We start from the raw sequence: 24139 nt of genomic DNA on the forward strand, positions 1-24139 counted from the left end.
TCCTCAGCACGAGTCATGATTGATTTATTTTTAAGCTTGGAAAATAATTCTGAGCCTCACAGTGATGTATAATCTTGACTTTTAATTCTAATAATATAGCAATTAGAAAATCTAATAATGATATGAACTTTCATTAAGAGAAGTTTAACTTGAATTTTAGTTGTCTTTTGGTGAATTATGAGATTTTTGTTCAACCATGCGAATGTACTACGACACAAAGGTATTTCATAAGGAAACATAATCTGTGAGAAATATTTTCTGCATCCAATGATATTGAAATCCACAACTTTAAAATGTTATAAGATATTTTCTATAAAAATATATTTATTAATGAATTTTGCCGTCGATATGTCTCTAGCTTGTGTTTCAATGACGACAGGATTCACAATAATATATACAATATCCACTAATTTTTTACACAGCACTATTTTTTAATTTATTATGGATAATATATACAATATCATCAAACTATTATCCACTAATAACTCCAAATATATGTAATTAATAAAGGTTTGCTAGGTCAAGGTCATTTCCAATCTTATATTGGAATAAAGTAGTCTATAGGAAGTGTTGATGCTGATTCCATGTTATTTCAAGGACATAAAGAATCTAGTTGAGATTTAACAATGAATTATTTTATGAACCTTTAAACTAGTCCTTAATATCATCATTACTAAGAGAACCGTTCCATACATTTTAAAGTTTTGAATTTACTGAAACAAATCAAAAACAAACTCTAGGATTATGCATTTCCACATTGGGATAGATGTATACATCCAGGTTAAAGGACCTAACGTAAGATGGGTTCAAATTGGTTACTTAAAGAATTTCTTAAATTAAGCGAGTAACATTAAGTTGCAGATTATGGTACTCTATAAATACAGAATATATCCTGATACATTAGATAGATAGTTTAGACATTGAAAAGTCATTGCTTTTGAAAATATATCATGTTAAGATATTTAAAAATTCATATTATTATAAAAAAATACGTAGTTAAATTAATTTTCCAGGTTAATACATAAATAATTGTATCACTATATAGTTTATTATAAAACGACATATGTCTGATCGATGTGTTCTTATATTTAATTGAATAAATGAAATGATACTCATTGATAGAAACGTAAACGAATCTTTGATTTAAATGAATTTTACAAAAATATATGGAAACACATGGCCGATAATATGAATAGATCAGATTATAGAAAGACTTGATGCCTAACAACTGTACATGTACTTTATGTTAATTAAAATAAGTTAAATTATGATTTGCTTCTTTCAATTTTTTCATATTGAAAAAATACATCTAAATAATCATGATCATTGTCATAACTTGTTTGGTAAGAATATCTTATTTAATATTATTTACTTTAGTTTAGTTATTCATCAGTTTATATTATTTTATTTATTAATTTAAATATTTTATTTTTATAATCTATTGAGATATTGTTCTAGTTATGTATTGAGTTAACTTAGTTTAGTTATTTATTCTAGTTATTTGTTGTTTGTTTCATTTAGCTTTAGTTAGTTTGTTGATTCGTTTCATTTATTTAAGTGTTATATATATTATTAAATTATATTGCTTAATTTATTTTCTAAATTCACTTTATCTTATTTATCTATTTCTTATTTATATTCTAGTCTTTATCTCAATTTGTTACTCGGAATACCTTTTGATTTTATTTTTTGATCTTATTGAGTTTCATTCATTATTTTGTTCCATAAATGTTGTATTTAATTTTTATTATAGTTTCTTTTGTTCATTGGTTTACTTAGTTTAGTTTATTTTGAATTGATTCATCGATTTAGCTTTGGAAACGTATTGCCTATTAGCAAACATAAGTTGGCGCCAGAGAGAGCCTTTGACATAATCCCCCAATATTCAGTCTTCCATTATTCTACTCTAAGAGATGGGGATGAAATTAAAGCCCCAAACAACTTATGAAACAAGTATGCTTCAATAAACTAGAAAATAAACACGCCCATGAGATTCACATTTTAAAGGAAACTTGATAAGGACATCAGGAAGGATATGAGACAGGAAACATGTACCAAACTGGTCAGATAATGGATAATGCATCAGAAAAATCTTTCTGAAAGATGGAACTAACTGGCTGCGCCAATCAATCACTTTCCTCATCTTCCGCTGCAAAAGAACAAATAAATATGAGAATTAATATCCACATCTAATTAGATGATAACTTGCATTAAAAATGTAATACAAAGATTCTTTGATGGCAAAAGAAAAACACTTAACTTTCATAATCCGGTAAGGTTCATAAACTCAGTTACTATCAATGACTGGGTTAGAACAATCTCCATAAAAAAATATCATTACAATCAAATTTATAATAATCAAGCCAACAAATTCTGTGCAGTGTCCATCGCCTGCAACGAAGGACGTTCTTTGCAGGCCCATCAGTTAGTTTACCGTCTTTTTGATGGACAAAGCTAGGCAAAAATAGCAAATAAAACAAGAAATATATAGAAATTCAAAGCTGCCTTAGTTTCAACGAGTCTTATTGATGTTTTCTATCCACCGGATTTGGATGAAACAGAGATCAGCTTCTATTTGACCATTAAGTCCATAGAACAAAATAGAGCAGGGAGATAGAAGGATGAAGTAAGAGAAATTAAGAATAGAGATAGGGAAAGAAGAGAAATGCAATCTGCAAAACATAGAATCCTGGCAGGTATCATCTCGATGTAATTCCAATATGTAAAACCTTGACAGGATAGAGATGGATGGGTCGAGAGGGACACGAGCAAGAGATTCCTGGTGTGGAGATGACAGACGAGAATGGTCAGGGAAAGGGTCGAACAGAGGGGACAGGGATCAACCAGAGACGAGCAGCCTGAGGACGCAGTGAATAAGAGACAATCATGAGATCAGAACAGAAGGGACATGGACATCGAGGGGAGAAGGGCACGGACAGCCACTGGCACAACTTTCTGTCTCCCCTCCGTAAGGGAGGACTGTGCTATTTAAAGGAATCATGGAAGAACATCTGTTTTGATGGACTTCAAGATATAGGAGGAAGAAAGAAGTGCCTGATGAAGATAACATGGGAAGCAGTTTTCTCAAGTTCTTATAGAGTGCCCATTTGATTTTACTTTGTCGTAATGATCTCAATCAAAATGCTTAACGACATGCTCGTTATTGGATACTTTTACAATAGTGCCCGTGAAGAATAAGATCTTCAGTATCCAACTGTCCAAGAACCCACAGAGCAGCTTCTGTATTGAACTCGGATCCTTTAATGAAACATTGGTAGCATAATTTTCGAGTGAGCGAATGATACGATCATTGAATGGTCAAACGGCGAGACTGCCCCTAGTAGGGTCAGGGATCGTATCATTCTCTCACTCAAAAATTATGCTACCAATGTTTCATTAAAGGATCCGAGTTCAACACAGAAGCTGCTCTATGGGTTCTTGGACAGTTGGATACTGAAGATCTTATTCTTCACGGTTATTATTGTAAAAGTATCCAATAACGAGCATGTCGTTAAGCATTTTGATTGAGTTCATTACGACAAAGTAAAATCAAATGCGCACTCCGTAAGAACTTCAGAAAACTGCTTCCCATGTTATCTTCATCAGGCACTTCTTTCTTCCTCCTATTTCTTGGAGTCCATCAAAACAGATGATTCACATGGAATTAATAAAAACCCATCAAAACAGGTTTTCTTCCATGATTTTATCAAAAGTTGTTTGAAAAAATTAATTTGCACATTTTCAGTCTGAAACACGTATCTGTTGTTTTAGCACTTAAAATCCAAAACCCGTAGTCGACAAGTTGTCTCTCTCACCAGTTCTGGCAAACAGTGAACAACCCTACAAAACTCCTTTTTGATGAAGCATAATTTGCTTTTTTAAAAAGAAAAAAAAAGGTTAATGCTGCGATGACTATCATAGATTTTTACGAATGCTTCCTCCAGCTGAGGCATCAAAAATACAATCGCAGTAGATCTAAAAAATACAATAACTTATTCAGACAGCTTTTTAATGAAACTTGAGATTCTATCTAGCATATTTAACAAGTCCCTCAATCATGACTATTCGTCAAATACATTCACATCGCTAAGGAAATTATTCACACAAAAATGATGCGACAATCTACAAGAATTCCTACGGACGATCACAGTTGCTCCACATCTGAGAGGACTGTTAGTGTGTAGTCTTGTCTTACATTTTTTTACGGTTTGTTTGTCTTGTAGACAACTAAGTGCAAAAAACCATCAAAAACAAATTATTATGACCAAAAGGAACAGAAGATTAAATCGAGATAGCAAAGAAGACAGAACGCAAAACACTCCAGCAACATCACAACTCAGAAAAATAAACCCACGCAGAGATGAAAAGAATTACCTTCAGATTCTGCCTCGCTGGAGTTATTTTCTTTGTCAGACTCGTCATCCTCTTCTTCCTCTTCCTTCTCATTCCGTTCATCTCCTTCATCATCCTCTTCTTCCTCGTCCTCCTCTTCTTCATCATCTTCTTCTTCTTCTTCCTCCTCGTCTTCATCACTTCCCAGTGGAATCTCAGGCTTCGGAGTTCCAACAAAACTGGTGGTGGATCGCCTTCGAGTACTGGACACTATGTTGCTCAAGTCAATGCCTTCAAGCTCTTTTGCTTTCTCTTTCTTCCTTCTGACAGCCATGACCTCTACATTCAAGAAAAGGTTGGAATATTTGAGCATAAGGTTTATTACATCATGTACACATATATTTGGTCACGAATACAGATTCATAATGGTATATGGAATAAAAGTAAGTTATTGTTTTATCGGTCTTTTCAATAAAACCACCCGTAGCAGAAATAATGAAGCCAAATAACTAATACATTTCTGAAACATATATGTAAAGATTCCCTCCCTTTTCAACGGAATTTAAGTCCTTTTTTCTTTAGATTATTTTCCTTCTAAATAGATGTAACCATCGCCTGAGGATAACAGACAAGAAATAGATTGTTGATTTTGCTGGGAGATCCTCCGGGATGGGAAAAGGCGCCAATTGGAGCCTTTAACAGGCGTTTGTCGTTACCTCGATCGATAATGAGAGGAAGATGACAACTCAACATTTATTTCCACCATCAAACAATAATGAGTCCACCGTCATTATCATGCTTCAACCGAGAACTGTTGCCATCATCATCCTTCATCCATCACCAATGATGGATGATGATCCACATCATTTATCTCATCACTTGCTCTATTTTTACTCTTTCAGATGATGAGGACAATAACAATTCATCCTCGTCATAAATCTGTGGCTAGAAAGTGAATGATGATTTTTTCCTCTTCATTCTGGCTACAGAAAAGGACAAGGAAAATGACTACTAGTCACGATCCCCTGTAGTTGGTGAAGTCATCATCAATGACAAAACCTTATCAGTAATCACCCCTCTTTTTCTACCTATACGAGATCCCGACTAATATAAAAACTGGGTGTTCAGCAGCATGTTACCTTTCTCTGACGGGTTTGTCGATAAGCCTTCTTTGCCAAGGATGTCCTTCAACTCCTTTATCAAGCATGACTCACGCTTATCCTCAGGAGCCTGCTTCACCCTCTTGTAAACTGTTGGTGGGATCCTGAATCAAGGAAAGAACAGCAAAAACAGTACGTTATTTGGTGCCCTTCTAAAGGAGATAACGAATTACACTAAGTAATTTTACCCCAGGCCGCAGGATTTTATAACAGACTTCAGACGCTCAACCGTTTTTCCATAAGCTTGCACTGGAGTTGCCTTCTTAGACTAAATGACAACCGACTTAAATGAGTTCAACTTATAAAACAAATTTATCATAAGAAATTGTACTCGCAAGTACCTTGACTGTTTCTTCTTCAGATGAATGTGATTCAGCTTCCTCTGGAGATTGATCGCTATCTTCTTCCTCTAAAGACTTTTTCTGCTTTCCATTTGTTGATACTTTCCTTGACTTCGGAGTATTCTTCGGTTTCTTTCTTGGATCACTTGCCCTAGTATTTTTTAATGTACGTTTTTTTGATTTTCCCTTAACCTGGTCATTTTTCTCATTTTCACTGCCCGATGCATCTGAAGATGATAGATCTTCTGAGCCACTACGTCTACTAGCTTTTTTAGATCCTCTTAATTTTGAGAACGACGTATCCTTTTCTGAACACTTTTTCGCCGCTAGAACATGTTTTTTTGAAGCTTCTGGTGGTAGGAGAACCTGAAATGAAATTCCAATTTACATAATTCTTTAGAGTGCAAGAAGGCCACCAACATGTATTGTTAGATAAATATGTAAACACCACCTCATCCAGCTGTTGGCTAATAAACTTTTTATGAGGATCAAGAGCATTTTTCTCAAGACCAAGATCCCTTTCCAGGAGTCGACGCACTTCAACCAAAGAAAGCTTCCTACACAGAACAGATAAACAATTGAGATGTAATGAAAGAGATTAAGGTCAGAAAAACTTTCATACTCGGAGTTGTCTCTGAAATATGATGCCTTTTGCTCTATTGCCCGTTTAATCTTAGCTTCGTTTACAACTCCTTTGGTCTTCACATCTATGGATTTATCAGTTTCATGGCCATCTACTCCATTAACCAAGCTTGAGGTGTCATTAACTTTATTTTCGTGCATGGAAGTATGGTCCTTTGGGGCTTTGCTGATTTCTAGCACGATATTTACATCACCAGCAGGATCCTCAAATGTTGACACTTCTTCAGAAACATCAAGGCACTGGTAAGTCAAAGTAAGAGAACAATATTTTCAGGTCTTGCTATATAATAAGATTCTAAACAAACAAAAGTAGTACTTTTAAAATTTGTACACCGTTTGAGGTTTATCATAAATAAGAAATTTAAATAAATCTTAAGTTGCTCTAGAATCATAGATAAAGGGTTCATGGCAAAATTTTGATTTCAAGGCAGGTTTTAATTTCTTTCCCCCACGGTAACTTTTAAGAGTGAGGAATGCAATAAAATCTATATCGCAACGCGAACGGTCAGTGCCATACATGGATTAAGCAAATATTAAGCAGATGTAAGAGAATGCTGATTTAAACCTCCAGATGAAATTATTGATAACTCACAGAAAGCTACAAAATCGTTTGGAGTCCAACTACCGCATAATTATGTTTGCTACTGTCCATCCTACTTCCTTTCATCACGTTTAGCACTGTCAACAGAGAAAATAGCTCAGAAATGAGGATGGACGATGAACTTTAACGCTCAGACTCAAAACTCCTTTCAGAATCACGGAATTAAGAAATCTTTAAGTATCATTGTTCTTTAATTTATTATCATCAAATTAAATAATCTGTTGGGAAGTCTGAAACAATATTTCACCAAGATAATGATCCAAGGCGTTTCTTCTCCAAGAAATATCAAAGGAAGAAGAAGAAAAGTCACTACTAAGAAGTTCACGTGCGAACTAAAAATACCGAACTTGCGAGGAGAATATAAATAACAAGAAGCGGGAAGTGGGACGACACTTGGTGTTATTCTCAAGAAATCAGTTGCAACAGCAGCTGAGAGGCTGGAAGAGGGATTGGGCCCGCGACCAGAGGGGGAGAGCTCCTGCGAGTCCTCCATCGTGCCTTCTACTTCCTCTCTTCCACTATCACTATCTCTCTTCTTCCCATCTATCTTGTTTCATTCTGGATACAATCTATGGATATTGTTCAGGCATTTTATCACAGTTGCGGTTTATAGGTGTTTGGAAGGAATCAAGCTATTATTCTCTTCCAAGGATTTCCCTAGATCCATATCAGATATAAAGAAATCACGTAGCTAAATGGAAAATTTTCCATTCAGCAAAATTCATCACACAGGAATACCCAATGATGACCAGTTGTTGCCGTCATCATCGTCCCATCCCATGGCCAGAATAGTGAGCATGAAATTGTGATCGTCACTGTCATCCTAATCACAGCCCAATGGCGAAGACAATGATGATTGGTCATTATCCATGTCATCTGCAAGAGAAAGTGACAAGAGGACGATGATAAGTCATTGTCCTCCATCAACCATTCACCACTGAAGGACGATGACAATGAGAAACTGATACACCTATGTAGTATCAAAGAACTATTTCCAATAAAATCCAAGAATTCACGAATATTCACCAATATGAGTTTGAACTCAGTTTGGGAAAATGGATAGACGAACGATAAGGGAGTCAGACAATCGGGACGGCTCCTTCCTCCACGTAGGTGGAGCTCCTTCCTCGTCGTCGTCGCTCCTCTCCAGATCGACGACTTGGATCCGTGTCTCTGGCCTTCTTTCGGCCCAACCGTCGCCGCCCTGTATTCAAGAAAATGAATCGATGTCACCCCCTCCTCGTAACTCCCTCCTTATTTATAGGGGCTTGGTCCTTGGTCAGGTCGTGCAGTCAATGGGTCGTTGACCGGCTCTCTTTTGCCTTATTTGGTACTTTCTTGAAAAGTACTTATCACAAACTAGTCATTATCATCATCACCTTGAAGCAAACAAATGACAGGTACCATGAGGAGTCGTCATTTCGGCTTTTCCACGTTCTCATTGACGGTGAACCCTAAATTCTCACTCATAGAGATATGTTTAATTGACAGAATAAATTGACAATTACATTCATCTTTACTTGAAAAGGAAGATCCAACCTTCTCTAGATATTTCTTGATAATTTTTTTATGGGCATCAAGGGAAAATGCTTCCATGCCAAGGTCCTTTTCTATTATTCTTCGAACATTCTCAAGTGTTATTGAACTGCAAAAAAATGAAAAGAGTCAAGAGTGATGGAACGCTCTATAATATTTTTATCAAGAAGAGAGATTTTTATCCAAAAAATTGCTGGTTTCTTGACGACAGAGATCTTAAGGCCATTAAACTTTCAATTTATGGATTCGGTTATAATGTAGAGGTACGCATTTTCTGCACTGGTAATTACAGGAATCATGTGAATAATAAAAGTCACATAATTCAGACAATCATTATCTACATATCAGTCATCTATCGCCAAATTAGGAGAATCTTTAAAAAAAACCAAATTAGGAGTTCTTTCATCTAGAAGAACTAAGTGACCACGGCTAGAAAAATAATAACACTGCGTCGTATAATGATTAAAACAATGGACTTCACTGAGGTTAGAACCACTGATACCTTGGCGAACAAGTTCTACAGTACATGAACAAAACAAAATTCAAAAAAGATATCCCTGATATAAAGTTTTCAGTATTCACCCACAAAATGATATCCCTGATATTAAAATTTTTAATTGAGGGATATACATTTTATGAAGTGGTAACAAAAAGAATCGTAAAAATCATAAAAGCTCGACAATTATTTATTTACATAAGAGAATCATCAACCACCAAATTGAGCACTCCTTACACTGTAAGAGAACTTCGCAGCAAAACTGAACAAATAATAATGCCGCTTCGTTTAATGATTGATAGAATCTCCAAAACGTTGGCAAATAAATTTTTGGAGCACAACATTAAAACCGACTTAAAAGGAGGGCTTCCATCTAGAAGAAAGTTATCACTGATAACCCTAATTACTCAGAGACAAAAACAAAAAATCAAGAGGAAAACAGTACTACAAGGAAAAGGAATCACTAAATAAAAAACCTCCCAACAATAAACAAAGGATCAAACATGAATAAGCTTGATTTCACCCAAATGGGTAACTCATCAACTCGACGTGAACGAAAGTCACTCTGTTTTAGCCGTAGAACTCTGTAGCAATATCAGAAGCCCTAAATTTTTTGTTGAGTGCAGACAGTAGCAAAGAAAAGATGCAGCTGAACTGAAAAAACCCGGTTCCAACCGAATTGAAACAAAGCATAAAAACGTAGCGAACAGATAACATATGTAAACCCACTGAACTGAATTCAAAGTGAACATCAACTTACTCTGCCTGATCTCTGAAATTCCTAATCCTGGCGCGTATAGCCTTTGATATTCTATTCTCAATTGCTCCTCCAGAGACTTCCCCGCCCACTTCGACCTCCATTACTGCGTTCTACGCGCACCCCACGCCAAAGAACAAGTTTTGGGCGTCGAAAACCGAAAACCCAGGAAAACCCAGAAAACCCGGGAATCAATTTCGAGGCAGAGATCGAATTTGTACTCCTTTACGCAGCTACCTTCCAAGAATGGCGCCACAAAAGGTTTGGGACGAATGACTGAATGGGACGGAGACGGATGACGTAAAGGGACGGGACGGATGACGTAACGGGATGGCGGATGACGGAATGAATGAAGGAATGGAGACAGGATGGCACGGATGACGGAATGAGACGGAACGGATGAAGGAGTGGAGACGGGATGGGACGGATGAAGGAATGAGACGGGATGGACGGCGGAATTAAACAGAGGGATGAAGGAATGAGGCATGACGGACGAAGGAATGAGACATGATGGATGAAAGAATGAGACAGAATGGATGACGGAATGAGATGGGACGGATGTCAGAATGGAGAGGGGACGGGACGGATGACGCAATAAAGGGGAGAGGACGGATTGTTCACATGTGAGTAAAGTTTTGATGAAAAGTTGAGGACAGAGGAGAAGTTTCTTAGGGGATGGTCCGATCACGGGCATTGCGCGGAGGCGCTCTCCTTGCGCTGTGCGGTTTGAATTTTTTAACCCCCCCTTCAATCAGCCTTTGAGGCTTGGGGCGAAGCGAATGGGTGGTTCTGATAGGTTCAGTCTGCGGGGCGAGGTCGTGAGTTCAAAACTTATTCATAATGATTTTTTTGGCATTAAATGTAGTAAATATTTTGGTCATCGGCAGAGCACCCCCGGCCAATTATAGTCCTGTATTGGGGGGTTTTGGGCAGTGGGCAGTTTAGATTTCCGGCCAAATACGTCGTTGTCAAGTGTTACACTCTTGGAAACAGGTGCAGGAGACAGGTGCTGAGCCCTACTCTCCACCTTAGATAGTCTCCAACCCAAAGGAAATTTCTGGAATGGGTATAAGTGAATCTAGAACCTAGCAAGCCAAGAAGAGATTGAAGGGGAGAACACAAGAGATAAATATGTGTCATATTGTACAATGGACTATTTGCCAATAATGTATTGGTGGAGTGTGAATTTAAGTGAAAAAAGATGGTTATATCTTTATTCTAGTACTCTATGGGATAAAACAAGTAACCTTGATAGAAGATTATGGAGTAGATCAAATCTACCTGAGAGCATGGCTTTGATCTTATCCCCTTATCCCTTTACCTATTAATATGCTCAAGGGATAATAAGCAATGAGGAACAAGATGTAAACTTGGTATCATTTAAGTACATTTTGAGGATAAGGATCTTGTAAAAAAATTAGTAAACAAAGAAATTCTTAAAACTTTCACAAGACCTAATTCAATCCTTTCTTGGGTGAGAAATCCTTGGCCCCTGTCCAAGTTGCTCTCACGCCACACATCCTCCTTCTTCACCTTTTTCCACATCATTTTTCCATATATCAGTAAAAAAATTCATTTTCACATCAATACGTAAAACATCATCTAGAGAAATAGAATAATATTTCTATGTTATTTATTTGATTCTCAACTAAAATAGAAAATGATTTATGGTAGTGAATATGGTTTTTCCAAAAAAACACAGTATTTTCAAAAGTAATTCGACCCATAAAAATCCTTTTTGCTTTTTTTAGTTTATGCTTAAAATTTTTCAATTTGGATTAAGTACATGTCAGTCAATGGTAATGCATTTGTTTCACTCAGATTAAAATTGTGTGAAATATCTGATGGTTGTGAAGTAATCATATTTTGATCGGGGGATTAGAAATCATGATAGTCTTAAAATTATGCTCCAATGTGAAATTGAGACTTTTGTATCATGTGGAGCTTCTAAGTCATCATTTTTCAACTCTTCTGGTACTGGGTAATAAGCTTTGTACCACATGGAAGTTCTCCCTAATAAGTTTTGAACTATTTGGATGCCGGGTAATATGTTTATTCTATTAAGTTAAATGATTCACCAATCAATTCTCAACTTTTTGGATGCTGAAGAGTAAGCTTCCGTATTACGTTGAATTTATCAATAATCATTTTCTAACCCCTTTGATGCGAGGTTCTAAGATTTGTACTAAGAGTAACTTCTCAGTGAAAATTTTCAATTCCTCTGATGGGTAATAAGTTTTATATTCTGTCTAATGTCTCAATAATAAAATTATGAACACGTTGAATGCGGGGTAAAATAGTTTTGTATCAAGTGGCATTTCTTAGTAATATTATTTTTCAGAAAATTAGTTTTTTATTACGTGGAATGTTTTTTGTGTAATAATTTTTTAACTCCTGATCCTGTAATACAACATAATGAGGATATGTTTAACATTAGGGAGTGGTTTTAGTTTGAGTTATAACATGACACATGTGGTATGTAAAGTATAGGTAAGACTAAATTGCTCAATTGTAAATACTTTGAGGTGCTTTCTTTAAAACCAGTATCAGTCTCTCTACATTCAAGTAAAGAATGACTGTAATAATAGTTCGAGATGTACTTTTCCTTTCAACTATTACCAAATAAAAATATTATTCATTTCTTGAGACAAATTTTAAGAGATTCGATTCAAACCATGGAGAAAAGGTGAGAACTTGAATGTGTCTTCATTTATGTATTGAAACTAACTCTTACATATATAATTTCATTGCAAGTATTCTCCCATTATCTAGTTTCGTACTCTGTGCAGTCTTGCTCATGTCAAGTTCTCAATATCGTTATTTGTAGACAGGTGATCGAGTGAAGAGAAAGAGAGTGAGAGAGATAGAGGAGAGAGCGAGGGTGATGAAAAGAAGACAAAGAGAGAGGGATAGAGGGGAGAGAGAGAGAGTGTTGGAGAGACAAGAAATAAGAGAGATAGGGATGTGAGAGAGGGTGATAGAGAGAAGAGAAAGAGGGAAAATAATGTGGGTTTCAATCGAATGTTTTAATTAAATATGGGCTGATTGATAACCCATTTTCTTCCATGGAATCTCTCTATAAGTGATGAATGCGATAAGGCACAAAAAGAGAGAGAAAGAGGATAAATTTCCATCAGTACCGACCACATATATTTCCATTATTAGTGAATAAGAAAATCCCACATTCAATAGTAGAACCAAGACTGAAGATGATGTCTATCGGATAAACTTTAGATAATGAAGCCTTGGTTTAAATTTAGCGAAACATGGGCCTTAAGTCTAGTGAGTGCATCATTAGATCAAGGGGATAGCGAATAGTATGTGGACTTACCATATGCCAGATCCTGAGATAGAATTATAGTACAATTTGGACACAAATGCACATAACAAAGTATGGTGCTATCAGATCCTTGGACACACTTAAACTCTCTATAAAAATACTCTGCCTCAGACATAATCTAACAGAAATATACCTCATATAGTCGCCAATTTCTAGTGGCGATAAAATGTAGAAGCCTTAGGATGCATTAGAGAGCATGTGCTTAATATAGGGAGCTTTGAAATGACATGACTCTTCTAACCTCCACCCAACAGATGTCAGAGTGCCTTGTGAGATCATATGGAACACAATGTAAGGAATTACTTTTTGAGTAATAGTCAAGAAGGCCTCACAAAAACTGAAAATTTAACTAAGACTAAGTTGCCATTTTTCATGCCCCGCAACTACTTAATCATTCCCCATATATGATTTTTTTATTTTTAGTAATCACTTTTGTTCCCAATTTAAAATGATTACAATCACAAGACTATAGTTTTTGTAATAACTTGAATCGTGTTCCATATCCAAGATAGAGAGACTTGGGTCGTATGATTAGAAATTCATAACTCTGGATGGAGCAATTCAACATTCAGCCACACAATATATATATAGCACATCTGGATTTACTCAAGGCTCACTCAAGGCATCACTATCATTTAATCACATTTTAAGTTACACGAGTAAAAAAAGCCACAATACCATTAAATAATGCTCCAAGAGTCCATGATAGTCAATTGTAGCACATAAATATCATTCCAATATCAGTTTGTGTGTAAATAGGAAAATATATTGCCCTGTTAGCTAGTGATTCTGTTCAGTGGGTGAGGTGTGAGGATGCCTCATTAGATTAGAAAGAAAAATCACTTGATCAGATTATGAGATGCAGGAATGAAAAAAGAAGAGTGGGATTTACTTGCTTGAAAAGTACAAATAAGTCTGATAGTACTGATATTTCACTCCAATTGAGGTTGTGGGGAATGACTGATCATTTAGTAATAATCATCTCCCCAAAATCAGTCACTCACCGAGGGCAGGCATCAAAGTGGTTGGCAGGATGAGAAATCATGATAGTCATTAAATAATGGTTGTCATTGATGTATTTCCTGTAATATGAGTCTGATGCAGGACGACGTCATGGACGTCATCACGAGGGGTACTGAGACGATGCTTTGATACCAATTTGATGCCAACGTCATCTAGGACGTCGTCCGGTTGGTACCGAGTCAATGCTTGGTTACGTAGATAGTGGGGTCGCACGTTGTCAATGTCATCGTCTGATGGATAAACCCTAACAGTTATGTAACTACGAGTGAAATGATGTATCCTACGTGGTCGTACTTTCAGGCCCCGACTCGATGGAGAGTGCCAAACTCCATGCTCCGAAGGAGGTCACCGGGTGACGACAACGGTGGCCTCTCGAACTTCGTCTGAGGGGCTGCGATGTCTACGGCGCCGAACGAAATCAATACATAGGGGCTCGTACGCAACGGACTGGCTCGACCCATACTGATAAGATGCTCAAGTATGGTAGTTATCTCTCACTTCTTCTCTCACCTATCTAGCCAGTGTGTAGTGGAGACAATCGACAATATACTACAAAAAGGTAATATAACGAGCGAGCGGGAGGGCGGCGTACCTCGTCAGCAATCAGCTCGTTGTGCAGGAACTTCGTCAAGTGCAGCAGCCAGTACAGGTTGCAGTGGAGTGGAGCCAGAGAGGGTCGGCATGCCTCGACTAGCGTAACGGCATAAGAGCAATCAAGGAAATCCGGAGGCGAGGAGTCAAGGGTGATGCGGTGGGGTGGCGACTCAAATAAATGCTCAGAGCTTAACGAAGCACTTCCTTATTGATGGATCATTGCGGCCGGAGAAGGTCGGAGGCATTGGTCGACAGAGGAGAGGTCGCCACTAGCAGCTAGGATACGTTTGGCTGCCACGACGGCAACAACAACAGTGGGCAGCAGCTGTGGCGGATTGTGCAAGCGGTGCAACAATCACTGGATGCCTGGTCGGCACAACGTCGCCCAAGATGATGGAGCCGTTCAACGTGATGGTCGTGTAAGACAGAGGCACGACGAAGGGTCTCTACCTGATTGGTCAGGCAGCTGCTAGAAATCGGGCGGCATTATGCTTGCGCGGTTGGTCAGGCCCTTGCACTGGAAGATACGAAGAGGTCGCGGTGGTATGGTTGCAGCTTAGGGTTATGGGCTTATCATGACCCAGGCTCAGCCGCGGAGGAATTCACTGAGGTGATACAGCTGATTGCAAGCGGTTGCTGGCAGTAGTTGACCTGACCTAGCTTGGGTCACACTCGTCTACGAAAGTGCAAGTGTCCCACAACAGGATCGCACAACCCGAGGGCCCTGGTCAGCCTTCCACGGGTGTGGAGGGGGGTCAATGAACCGCCGAGAGTCCTCCAACCTCATCGCATAGAGGGGGCCACCGTCACAGATTGGCGTAGTCCACGGTGATTTTGTATCGTGCAGGTTCGGTAGCTGGCGGTCGATTCACACGAACGCAGCGTGGAATGCAATTGCACCCATGGTGCAGGCTCGGTCGGGATGTCCAGAGGGGGGGAGTGACAAGTCCCAAGCATCGGTAGCGGCGTCAATTCCAACGGGGGGGGGGGGGGAAGAGCCCTCTTCTTCCTCTCTCCCTCTTCTTCTTCCTTCCTCTTCCCTCATTGCTTCTCTCAAGGTGAGACCAAGAAGAAACAATAAAATCACACGATAAACTTCCTGGTCTAACCTCTCCTAGGGCACCGCTCTTCTCTTATAAAGGGGAACATAAATGGGCCCTAGGGAGGTCCATAAGGGTGGTAGTCCATTAAGGGGGGCCCTTATATAATGGGCCCCCAATAAAAACATAAAACGGTAGGGGATGGGCCCAATATAACTAGGACCCCATTACAAAGGTAAAATTAAAACACACACGATGGACGAAACAACGGACACGTCACGACTCGACAAAAATGACTCGACGAGTCCAAAAAACAAAAACACGACTAAACGGAGAGGATGAAAGAAACCAAATGCGATAAAGATACGAGCGATATTTCACCCGGGATGTTTGAAGCTGGGTGTCTTCTTTGGCGCCTTGTCGTGCTGGTCGGGTGGAACGCTAACCAACGGGCCGTCGATAGCGAGAAGGATGGCATTGAAGATGTCTCCGAGGGAGCAAGCTGGCATGCTCCATTAGTGTCCCTCTTTGAAGGTTAGGAACTAGGTTTTTTAGACATTCTAAGTAATCATTTTTTAACTCTTTGTATAATGGGAAACAAGTTTCGTATCACATGGAATTACTAAGTAATAATTTTTTAACTCCTTCGATGCTGGATAAGAAGGTTTGTATTTGGCATAATGTCTGAGTAATAATTTGTGAACTCCTTGGATATGGGGTAACTAAGTTTTGTATAACATTGAAATACTCAATAATATTTGAACTCCGTAAATGCATGTAATAAGTTTAAGATGACATTAAATTTCTTAGTAATCATTGTTTAACTATTTTCATGCGAGGTAATACATTTTTTAAGACGAGTAATTTGTTAATAATAATTTTAAAGTCCTTGGATCCTGGGTAATAAGTTTTGTATCAGGCAGAATCCTCAGTAATAATAGTTTTTTCGTAGTATTTTTTTTTGAACTCTCTGAATAGCTGGAAAATATTTTGATGTGGATGTGTTTAATATTTGGGAGAGGTATTAGTTTGAATTATGGCTGACACATATGGATAATGCAGAGAAGGCTAAATTGCCCAAGTGATTAAATAGTGCGAGATGCTTTCTTTAAAACCCATATCAATCATTCTACATTCAATTAAATAATGAGGGTAATAATACTTCTAGACGTACTTGACCCCTCAATTCTGTTTGGGAATAATTATAGTATTGTTTCTTTTGCAAAAGGACTAGGGAGGTTCAATTAAAACAATGGAGAAAAGTTGAGAGATTTAATGTGTCTTCGTTTGCACATTGAAGTTGACTGATTCATATATAGTTTCGTTACAAGTCTTCTCCCGTTTATCTAATTTTGTAATGCATTGTCTTACTAAGGTCAAGTTATCAATATCTTAGCTTTTAGACGGTGTTATCAATCCTCATCTTCGGATGAAGAAGGGACTGATAAAGGACTCACAATGCTATGAATTGGATTTAACCATCGAAGAAATGTTGAGAGAGAATTCTCCAATACAATGTCAATAGAAGGGATTGGGAGAATCAATGGTCAATATAGAAAGAAAAGAAAGAAAAGAAAGAAGAGAGAGGACTCCATGCCCTATCTTCCCGAATCTGGATGGCAGGCCTGATCCTGCTTCCCCAGCCTCTACGACTCTTGGCAGCCAATTCTTGAAATTGTCGATACCTCCCCTCTCGCCCCTTCAGCTTTATTTATATCTGACTCACACGTGTATAGTCAACTCTAGGTCTTCACACATGACGACGTTTCTTCCGTTGATATTTCTTGGAGAAGAAACGTTGTCTATCAGATGGCTGATCGAGAGAAGAGAAAGAGAGCAAGAGAGAGATAGAGGAGAGAGCAATGATGACAGAGAGAATATAAAAAGGGAGAGATAGAGGAGAGAGAGAGGGTGATGGATAGAAGAGAAAGAGGGAGAGATAGAGGAGGGAGAGTGGGTGTTGGAAAGAAGAGAAAGAGGGAGATACAGAGGATAGAGGGAGGGTTACGAAGTGAAGAGAAAGAGGGAGAGACAGATGAGAGAGGGAGGGGGTGATGGAGAGAATGGAAATAGGGAGCGATAGAGGAAATAGAAAGCTTGATGAAGAGAAGAGAAAGAGGAAGATATAGAGAGAGAGAGGGTGATGGAGATTGGAGAGAAGATAATGATTGAGAGATAGAGGAGAGAGAGAGGGTAATACAAAGAAGAGAAAGAGGGAAAATAACTGGGTTTTAATCCAACTTTTTAATCAAAACTTCATGATAAACCCACTTTGTTAATTCTCCTGCAATTGTAGACTAAAGCCTCCATGGATTGTCTCTGGGATGGATGTACAGAGAAGACAGAGAGAGAGAGAGAGAGGAGAGAGAGAGGGTGATGGAAATAAAAGAAAGAGAGAGAGACAGAGGTCGAGAGAAGAGAATCAGGGAAAGAGATGGGGGGTTTGATCGAACGCTGTCTTTACAAAAACGGCTTCTAACTAAATTTACATTCCAACGGTGTTCTCTGATCTCTCTCTCTCTCTCCTCTCAATTCAAATCCCCCTTTTTTGTTCAAACTTGTCCTTCTTCCTTCTCGATACTCCCTTTAATGGGAAATAGTTAACTACTCTCCCTCTCTCTCCTCTCTCTCTTCTTTGACTTTTCTTCCCCTCTCTCACGTTCTTTTCTCTCTCTCCTCACTCAACTATTATTCACTATTCCACCTTTCTTCTTAGCTCTAATTTTTTCTCTTTCTCTCTTCTCTCATAACTTCCAATTTGACTTTTCTCATAACCTCTCTCTCTCACCTTTCTCCACAACTTTCTCTGTGTGGAACCACCCTTCTCTATACCATTTTCTCTTCGACCACCATTTCGAATTGACAATTTATTTTCCTTGTAACTGCATGTTTCATTCCCTTTAAAAGGGCCATGAGCCTGCTTGTATGAACACTTTTGCTTGAGAATTATTGTGAAGTTATTTTGTGAGAAAAGAGTTATTCCTTGGAGATTTCTTCTGGCGATAACGGCAACGGACAACGGATCTACAATGGAACGAGTACGTGGCTTATCTTCTTCAACACCATCAACTCCTCTTGGGTTTCTCCTTTCATTTTCTCCGTACTTTAAACTCTCCATCATTTTGCCTATCCACTTAACCCCACCATCCCCCATCATTGAATACTTTCATTCAAACCAACCCACCATCTTCATCTAGGTCATCTTTTCCTCTTTCTTCACTTCACCAATTCCCACACCTTATTCCATCCAATTCATCCAACTTCACACTTCACTTCCACTCCTTTCACTTTACCCATCAATGCTCTCTTGTGCCAATCAATCCGTCTTCCACACCTTCCCCTATCTTCATTCACATCACTCGTGGAGCTGCAGATCAACGTAAATCAAGGCCATTCAACATCAAGATACTCAAGCTATTGACTCCCATCTCTCAAGTACCTTGAGACACCTTAAACTTTTGAGATATTTATGGTTCATGATAATTATCAATTTGCTCTAGTGAAAGTATTACCGAAGTGCCTAGTAGAACCCCTAGCCCATTTATGTAATCCCTTCATATAGCATTAAACCGAATTTGGATCACCCTCAAGTATACATAACTAACAACATATTTGTGTTTTTTTTAATTAAATTCACGAATCTATTTTTGTGTCCCGCATCACCCTTCTTCCCTCTCGGCTGCTCCTAGTCCAGCTACCTACGAAGGTGCTTGCACAACCCCTCCATAATAGTATGTTTTCTTTAGAATACCGAGTAGTAAGATTTCAATTACGTTGAATTTCGCTGAACCATCTGCGAACGCTTTGTATCACGGGGTATGAATTTCTCGGTATTAATTTTTCAAATTTTCGAATGCAGGGTAATATTTTAGTGTGGATTCGTTAAAATATTAGGGAGTTTCTGGTTAGCTATTAGGCGTGCTTGTTTATTAGGCGTGATTCGTTAAAATATTAGTCTTTAACGCTGTATAGTTCTAGACGTGCTTGTATGTTTTATTCTGTTCGCAATTAGTTATACATCCCTTTTCTCTGTTGGAATTACAGAGATTCTGTTAAAATTACGAACTTGTGATAGAGATTCTCGACAGAGATTGAAGAGGAAGTAGAGAGAGAGAAGAGAGGAGAAGAGAAGAAGACAGCAAGAAGAAGAAGAAATCACACTATTGTATTCATCCGTCGAGATCTACTTACATGGAATTGGTATTTATAGAATGATGCTAAAGCTGTTTAAGTGGAGAGTTATTTTTCAGATTATATGACCGTTGTGACAGACACAACAATTATATTCTGACTTAATCTCGACCGTTATAATCAACATAGGGGCACCAATCATGGCCGTTGATTGGTGCATCTGTTATAGTCAGGTCTGTTGAATCCTGACCATTATAACTGGATGTGCGTATTGATCTGACGGTGAGCGAGTTGGCGCACTTGGTGCTGACTCCCTAAAAACTTGATCACTTAAATATATAGTTTCGTTCCATGTCTTCATCAACCTGTTTAGAACGTTTTAATCAAAAGAAAGTTCTGGAAACTTTCTTTCGTTTATCGTGCAAGTGTCATTGAAGCTTCCTCTAGGGAATGCCTATAGGAGCGATGACTTTTTGAAGAGAGAGAACTGAACAAGCATCTTCAGACGAGTGATCGAGATAAGAGAAAAAGGGGAGGGTGAGAAAGGAGAGCAGAGAAAGGGAAATAGAGGGCGAGAGAGGGAGAGAGCGAAAGGAGAGTCAAAAAGTGATCAAGAGAAGAGAAAGAAAGAAAATGATCCAGATAAGAGAAAGAGGGAGATGGAGAAAAAGGAGAGAGAGAGAGAGAGAGAGAGAGAGAGACGGTTATCGACAGAAGAGAAAGAGGGGTAGAAAAAGAGAGTGTGTGTGATTGAGAGAATAGGAAGAGAAAGAGAGTGAGAGAGGGTGATGAAGAGAAGAGAAAGACGAAGAGAGTAATACATGGTAATGGAGAGAACACGGGAGAGAGAGATAAGGTGACCGGAAGAAGAGAAAGAGGGGAGAGCGAGAGAAATAGGAGAGAGATAGAGGAGAGAGAGGGTGATCGACAGAAGAGAAATAGGGGGAGAGGAGAGAGTGTTGGGGCTTGGGAACAAAACTCACTACTCACTTTGATATGCAACACAACATCAACACAGAAAATGAAATGTAAAACTTATTTTTTATTTTCAAACTAGGTACATATATAGGAACTTATGTTCCAACCGACATAGTAACCAACATAAAAGTCTTTACAAAAGTCAACAATACTAACATATCATCCTTAATGTTGACTGTTTGACTCCTAGATGATCTCTAAATTTCTCAAATCCTCCTTGAGCCAAAACCTTGGTAAATCCATCTGCAACTTGATCAAGAGATGAACAATGTTTCATAATAATTGCTCCGGCATTGACTTGTTCTCTAATATAATGATGCTTTATCTCTATATGTTTGATTCTTCCATGAAATACAGGATTCTTGGCCATAGCAATTGTTGACATGTGATCACATAAAAAAATAAAAGTTTTTTCTTGATCTACACCAAGATCCTTCAAAATCATTTCGAGCCATATTCCATGTTGACTTGCACTTTCTGCAGCTACATACTCAGCTTCTGAAGAAGATAATGCCACTGTCTCTTGCTTCTTTGAACTCCATGAAACAGCTCTTGAGCCGATGAGAAAAACATATCCACTCGTACTCTTTCTTTCATCTCTATCTCCTGCCCAATCACTATCCATGTATACCTTTGTATACTCCCATCTGCTGCATGCTTGATTTTGTAAACCCATTTTGCTTTTAATTTTGTGCATAACACCAGGATATGAAACAAGTTTTAGACGCAGAGGTTTCAGCTGAGGACGAGGTCAAGGTCGAGGAAGATATCAATGGAATAGAAGAGAGGATAACACAAATCCTTTAGGTTGCATAACATAAACTTCTTCATTCAAAATACCATTCAAGAAAGCAAATTTAACATCAAACTGATATACCTTCCATGACTTTTGAGCTGCAATGGCTAACACAATTCTTATTGTTTCAAGTCTTGCAACAGGTGAAAATGTTTCAAAATAGTCAATTCCATAATTTTTTGCATAACCTTTGGCCACTAACCTTGGCTTATACCTCTGTATACTCCCATCTGCTGCATGCTTGATTTTGTAAACCCATTTTACACCAATAGGTTTAATTGAAGATGTAAAATCCACAAGCTCCCATGAGTCATTTTTCTCAATACACTTGATTTCATCTTCCATTTCATTCCTCCACTCTTTCTTGCTTTTAGCTTCTTCAAAGCTTAATGGTTCATCATGTGACAAAAGTGCAAAAAATACTTGTCTCATATAATTCTTTTACCGACTTTGTCTTTCTTTGTGGTGATGGGGATTCATCTTAAATCACTCTTGATTCATAATTTCTATCTGAATCAAGGATAGATCCATACTTTCTCCATTTCATTCTTTGTATTTCTGAATTCCCTTCTCATTCTTGATATGTAGGATTTTCATTCCAATCCCAAAGCTTTCCTCATAAAGTCTGAACTTCAATTGTTCCTTTTCCTTCAATCTTTACTTTCTTTCCATCACCCACTTTAACTTCTCCTCTTGGTGGCTCATCAAATTCAAAAAACATATCTTTGTTGAAAACCATATGATTGCTGCAAGCTGAGTCAAGAAACCATAGATCTTTCAAATCAGAATAAGATGTAATATTAGACATAAATGCGTCATGCTCTTCAGCTTCCACATAACTGGCTTGGTAATTTTGTTTTGAATAGCAGTATGCTTCAAGATGCCCATATCTCTTGCAATAATTGCACCAAAATATTCTTCTTCCTTCTAAATTTGCATTATCCTCTCTTCTATTCCATTGATATCCTCCTCGACCTTGACCTCGTCCTCGGCTTAAACCTCTGCGTCTAAAACTTGTTTTCATATCCTTCTCCAAATCCTCTTGATTGATTAAAATAGTATCCTTGATGATTGTGTTGTCTGCCTCCTCTTGTCAATCTTCCTCTACCGCTTCCTCTGTGAAATTGACTTGAGCGTGACAACATAGCCTGATCTTCTTTTTTAGACAAATCAATATTTGCCTTAAATGCTTCTTCAATTGATTTTTCCTTTTACCTGCTCATTCTATCTTCATGAGAAATCAAAGAGCTCATCAAATCATCATGAGTATATGTATCAAAATCTTTTGATTCTTCAATTGCAGTAACAATATAATCAAACTTAGCGGGCAAACTTCGTAGGATTGTCTCCACTATTTTTCTCTATAAAATATCTTCTCCGTATCTGCTCATTTGATTCACAATTAAGAAAACTCTAGTAAAATAGTCTTGTACAGATTCTCCAGCCTTCATAGATAAAGATTCAAACTCTCTTCTCAATATTTGTAATTTTACCATTGCTACTTTATCACCTCCATGAAAATCTTTCTTCAAAATATACCAAGCATCATGTGCTGCAGTTGCCTCAGAAATCTTTGTAAGAACTTTTTCAGTAACAGACTCTTGAATAATAAACAAAGCCTTTGCATCTTTTCTATTCAAATCTTTGAATTCAGTTTTCTTTGTTTCATCTAGTATAAAACCATTTTCCACAATATCCCATAAATCTTGACTTTTAAATAGGGACTTCATCTTGGAACTCCATGTAGAATATTTTTCTCCATTAAAAGGAGTTGCAGTAATGATAGACCCTTCCCAGGGTGCTTTCCCAGCCATTTAAAAGAAAAACAACACCAAATCAAAACCAAAAGTAAGCTCAACTTTATCTTACTATTGTAATAAGTCAGTAGCCTGAACTCTTGGAGCTTTGCTTTTACTTCTCTTCCACAATCCTTATGAAAACTCCAGCTCTGATAGCAATGTGTTGGGGCTTGGGAACAAAGCTCACTACTCCCTTGGATATGCAACACAACATCAACACAGAAAATGAAATGTAAACTTATTTTTTATTTTCAAACTAGGTACATATATAGTAACTTATGTTCCAACTGACATAGTAACCGACATAAAAGTCTTTAGAAAAGTCAACAATACTAACAGAGAGACTGTGATCGACAGAAGATAAAGAGGGAGAGAAAGAGAGACGGTGATCGAGAGAATAGAAAGAGGGAGAGAAAGAGAAACGGTGATCGCCAGAAGAGAAAGAGAGAAATGAAGGAGACAAAGAGCAAAGAGAGACGGTGATCGCCAGAAGAGAAAGAGAGAAATGAAGGAGACAAAGAGCAAAGAGAGACGGTGATCGCCAGAAGAGAAAGAGAGAAATGAAGGAGACAA

General features: G+C 38.0%; 1 protein-coding gene across 1 annotated transcript; it reads right to left on the reverse strand.

Annotated features, from left to right (window-relative positions):
* Positions 1 to 1942: 1942 nt before the first annotated feature.
* On the reverse strand, positions 1943 to 10062 carry LOC144711161 (DNA ligase). Its single transcript, XM_078585082.1, has 9 exons — positions 9869 to 10062; positions 8616 to 8721; positions 6456 to 6715; positions 6285 to 6390; positions 5834 to 6199; positions 5681 to 5760; positions 5472 to 5596; positions 4375 to 4671; positions 1943 to 2149 (listed from the first exon to the last, which is right to left on the reverse strand). The coding sequence occupies exons 1-9, from the start codon at positions 9967 to 9969 to the stop codon at positions 2127 to 2129; spliced, it is 1464 nt and encodes a 487-aa protein (XP_078441208.1). The 5' UTR covers positions 9970 to 10062; the 3' UTR covers positions 1943 to 2126.
* Positions 10063 to 24139: the final 14077 nt, after the last annotated feature.

This window comes from Wolffia australiana, chromosome 13 (genome assembly GCF_029677425.1).
Source record: "Wolffia australiana isolate 7733 chromosome 13, ASM2967742v1".
In the NCBI taxonomy this organism is placed as follows: domain Eukaryota; kingdom Viridiplantae; phylum Streptophyta; class Magnoliopsida; order Alismatales; family Araceae; genus Wolffia; species Wolffia australiana.

Bases quoted from the DNA above. Each gene is read 5' to 3' on its own strand.
- LOC144711161 (XM_078585082.1), bottom strand. From the start codon at position 9,969: ATGGAGGTCGAAGTGGGCGGGGAAGTCTCTGGAGGAGCAATTGAGAAT. The intron at 6,391-6,455 runs GTATGAAAGTTT...TGTTCTGTGTAG, and splicing joins TATTTCAGAGACAACTCCGA to GAAGCTTTCTTTGGTTGAAG. The intron at 5,761-5,833 runs GTACTTGCGAGT...GTTGTCATTTAG, and splicing joins CTGAAGAAGAAACAGTCAAG to TCTAAGAAGGCAACTCCAGT.